The following is a 4480-nucleotide window of genomic DNA, read 5'->3' on the forward strand; positions in this document are numbered from 1 at the left end:
ATAGATGTTTCCATCAGAGTGCGGAGGAACAGATATCGTATAGTTTAATATATATATTTAATGGTTATGTTAGTTTTGTTCTCTGTTAAGTCTCAGTATCACCAGCGTGTGTGTGTGTGTGTGTGTGTGTGTGTGTGTGTGTGTGTGTGTGTGTGTGTGTGTGTGTGTGTGTGTGTGTGTTTCAGTCGGAAATACACAACGGTGTACAGCGTGGTGTTGTCTCACCCCTTCGCTCTGTGTGAGATCAACTCCATGAAAATAAAGAACACTGGAAATCGCTTCTACAGGCAGGGAGAAATCCACCTGAAATCTGTCTGCCTCTCAGAGATCCCCTCTCAAAGGTACACACACACACACACACACACACACACACACACACACACACACACACACACACACACACACACACACACACACACACACACCAGTGGTGGATTGTAACCATGTGGATTTATAGGTACAACATTAAGCTACTTGACATGAGTAATTCCATTTTATATAACTTTATACATAAACTCCACTACATTTCAGAGGCATTGGAGTTTTTACATGACAACATTTGTTTTGGTCATTTTTAGATCACAATTTTGTTTGTATATTCTTGTCCTGTGAAAGCAGGTATCTCCAGATGTGTTGATCTCTAAAGGGGCCCTATTGTGCTCATTTTCTGGTTTCATAATTGTATTTTGTGTCTCTACTGATAGTCTCATTCTGCCTGTGCTGCAGCACTAAAACCTATACAACACACTACGGGAAAGAGACAACTCCAAAAAGCATAATAGACCCTTTTTTGTTGAAGTTTGAAAATAAAAACAAACGCAATACTTGTGAACCATGCTGGTGAAGTTCTATTTTGACTGAAGATGTGTTGTCGAATACTTCCTCATCTGTTATTTAACATCATAATTGTTTTCTGCTTTAAAGAAAAGGTTAGAAATGTAGACTATATCTCTGTTTCAGCGGAGAGGAGCCGCTGTGTGTGAACAACATCGACATCAGACGAGGAGCTCCGTGGTCACATGACTTTGTGCAGGTGTGTGGCTCCTCCTGAAGAAATTAGACCTTCTCTTGAAATATGCTTTTAATAAAAAAGACTCGGTTCATATTGTGAAGAAGAACTGCAGCTCTGAAATGTTATCTGGTTAGTTACAATATCTATAATCAGGTATTAGGATGATCAAGGTTTATGATATATTTTCTGACTTAATGGTGCTTCGAGAAACTTGCCATGGGGGAACCGTAGCGATTTTTGGCCTTTGCAAACCCTTTACATCAGGGGTGTCAAACTCAAGGCCCGGGGGCCAAATCCGGCCCGTGACTTCATTTTATGCGGCCCCACAAGAGCTTGCAAAGAATATAATATGTTTATTATACGGTTACATCCCGATTTACAGAGGCACGTTGCCCATAAACTACATGTCCCACAATGCATCTGAAATTATGCCTTTTGCTTTTTTCCTTAGAATTTGACTTTTTATTCAAAATGTCTCTCTTTTTTTTTATAAATGTCTCCAGAATGTGGCTTTTCTTTTTAAATCATTTTGTGACATGCACACTGAAGAGACTTGCAATTATTTGTGAAGTATGCAAAAACATTTTCCAGACAATTTTAAAAGGACAAAGAGTTGAGAAATGCCTGCCGACTATTTCTAAACTGTTGTTTAACGGGTCAGATCCAGACAATGTGACGTAACAAAGTTATAGTATTCTCTGTAACACTGAATATAAGTTGTGGGAAGAAAAAAAAAACATGAACAGTCAAATGTAATCACATGAAGTCAATGTCTTACCTTTATTGTTGGTAAGATGAACACTTAATACATCTGTTGAATTATCTCAGAATACATTTGTCATACATTTAATATGCTGGTAACGTGAAAGCCATCCCTCTGTCCTCAGGTACATATATGAAAGTGTCATTAAGATGTATTAAATGACAGCATGTCCCTTCTTTTTTCTTTGAGAATTGTGACAGACTCAAAATATTTGTTCATTTAGAAGTTTATTGGTTCACTTGGTGTTTACAAAAATCTATTATATAACATCTTTGCTCATTGAAATGCTGAAATATCTATATTTTCTAATTGAATACATGTGATGGGTCCCCCTGCTTCTAAGATTTTAAGGCAGATTTGGTGGCATTAATGCTTCTTCAGAGGCTTTAAATCATGACCAGATGACACAAAGAACTTACAAATTGTGGACATAACATACATTTGAGTTATTATGGTGATGAATATCAGCTTTCCACAAGTATTGATTGGTAAAATATATCAATATTATCCTCATCACTCAGGCTGTCAATGAAATAGAGAGAAGGAAGGTCTTCTCTATGCTCAGGCCTGATGATGTGAACTGAGGTGAGGGAGGTGGAGACTCACTGCTGATGATGATAAAGTGTTTCCAGGAGAAACTGCTCTCACAGTTTGGGAGTGTCGGTGGGAGCCAGCGGCGCTCTGCCCCTCAGGAATCGAGGTGGAAGTTCCCCGTTACCATCCCCTCCTGCAGAGATAATATCCAAGCTTCTGTTAGGATCTCATGGTCACAAAACAAACATTGCATTTCATTTAGATGACACTTCTATCCAAAGCGACTTCAAATAAGTTGGATCAACCATGAAGATATGCTGCTGTGTCACTTCAAAACTAGATAGAAACTTCAAAACATTGCAAATTGCAATCAGTGTCTTCATCTTCTACTAAATACATGTACATTTAATACCATTCATTCATTACCATTATGAGGTACTTTTACTATACTTGATTACTCCACTTTCCACTCCAGGTAAACATTTACTTTTTACTCCAGTAAATGTATCTGACAGCTGGAGTTAATTTGCAGCTTCAAATGTTAAAAAACAAGGCATTGTATACATTTATAAAACTTGATACTGTACTGCAATTTAAAGTATCCAACAGTACTATTGTGCTTGATCTCTAGCTATAATATATGGGCAGAATGGTCACTTTCAGAGAGTTGTAATATCAAACCCTACCAATTAATGTTACTTGGAGTGCATGTTGCTGTGACCCCCCAGCTCTGAAATGTGATTCTCCACCTGTGATTGGACGAGGGCTGTTTTTGGGATAGTGGGCCGGCAGGGGGGGGTGAAGCATGTGAGGGAGAGGGGAGAGGGAGGCGGGATGAACAGATGAGCAGACAGACAGCCAAATTGCGGCCGGGCACACTGGACTAATAGCTTTCTTTTGGACATTTCCAAGCCGTAATCCTCTTCTGATAAGGACACAGCTGCTGACCTGTCGACCTCTCTGCTCTTACAACCTAATAAATTGTACCTTTAACGCGCGCGCACACGCACGCACGCACACACACACACAGTACACACTCTGACATCTTTTGTTACTTCATATAATACTTTTTCATGCCCTTGATTTCCAGTACAAATCAAGTATCCCCAAATGAGTTGATTGGGCGAAGGGGTTGCCAAAGCCAAGAGTGAAGCACCGCTAGCTGGTGAGGATGGCCCAATTCCAATCCACCCCCTACACACTACCCCTCCGTTTGCGCGTTCGCGTGGAGGGTCCGCCACATTAAGTGCTGTTCCAAACTAACGAGTGTGGAGCATCAGGGACGTGCACAGGTACGGGCAATGTTTGCCGGACAATGGGTTTGCATTTGTGGTCTCTGACCTGCCCCTCTGCAGAGAGTGTAGAGTTTAATTTTTGTTCTTATGTGTGGACTCAGCATGATAAGCACAATTAGTATTGTAGCGTTCTCGCTGTGGTAATACACCTTTGTTTAATTGTTACACTGCCAAAATAGAGTAGTTGTTGTTAATGGTACACTGTGGTGATTGACATTATTCACCCACGGATCTATGGGTTGGGGTATTGTTCTGCACGGACATTTTATTGAACCGGACTTGCTGTTTCCGCCGGTCTTCGCTTCCCAGGCATGAAGTTGTTTAAAATGATTTTCAGATGCTAAATAAAATCTAGCTTGTACCTTTGATACCCCGCCTCCGACTCCCATCTCTCGGCACCACAACACTGCCAAAAGAGTGTAGTTGTTTTTATTTCATATTGCACTACTTAGAACTTCATTGTTGAGGCTACAATAAAGATGCCTGCCAGGGACGTGCACAGCTACGGGCTAATGTTGCCCGGGCAACGGCCCATTTGCCATTTTTGTCTGACCTGCCCCTCTGGAGAGAGTGAGAGTTTTTTTTAAATTTTCTATTGTGGCCGAATCAACATGATAAGCCCACAATTAGTATTGCAGCGTCTCGCTGTCATCGGTGACATCTGCCCCCAGTCACGTGACTTTGTTTACAATCTTAAGGCCGCTACACACCAACCTGAGACCACCCTTTCTAATTTCTCTAACTCCCCTCCTCGACTCCCCTCCTCGACTCCTATCCTCGAGACTTAGTCCCGCCCACAGGAGATTCGAGCGGAGGAGCCGAGGAGCCGAGGAGGGGAACCGAGGAGAGAGGAGGGGAAGCAGCAGGCGGTTAGAG

The 4480-nt window shown here is 41.5% G+C and overlaps 3 protein-coding genes across 6 annotated transcripts in view; 1 reads left to right on the forward strand and 2 right to left on the reverse strand.

Annotated features, from left to right (window-relative positions):
- pla1a (phospholipase A1 member A) overlaps positions 1-1963 on the forward strand; it is a 12089-nt gene extending 10126 nt beyond the window's left edge. The window contains exons 9-10 of the mRNA XM_010778287.1: positions 186-341; positions 961-1963. Of these exons, the coding sequence (XP_010776589.1) occupies positions 186-341; positions 961-1051 (247 nt within the window). The 3' untranslated portion in view covers positions 1052-1963. The remainder of the gene's footprint in view (positions 1-185; positions 342-960) is intronic.
- The window catches only part of apbb2b (amyloid beta (A4) precursor protein-binding, family B, member 2b), an 81154-nt gene that overhangs the window by 41252 nt on the left and 35422 nt on the right, over positions 1-4480 (reverse strand). The gene's annotated exons all lie outside the window — the stretch shown is intronic.
- Positions 1774-4480, reverse strand: part of popdc2 (popeye domain cAMP effector 2) — an 11366-nt gene continuing 8659 nt past the window's right edge. For both annotated transcript variants that reach the window (XM_010778286.1, XM_010778285.1), the window contains exon 4: positions 1774-2502. In XM_010778286.1, coding sequence (XP_010776588.1) covers positions 2420-2502 — 83 coding nt within the window. In that variant the 3' untranslated portion in view covers positions 1774-2419. The remainder of the gene's footprint in view (positions 2503-4480) is intronic.

Source organism: Notothenia coriiceps, unplaced genomic scaffold, assembly GCF_000735185.1.
Source record: "Notothenia coriiceps isolate Sejong01 unplaced genomic scaffold, NC01 NC01_scaffold00019000, whole genome shotgun sequence".
NCBI lineage: Eukaryota > Metazoa > Chordata > Actinopteri > Perciformes > Nototheniidae > Notothenia > Notothenia coriiceps.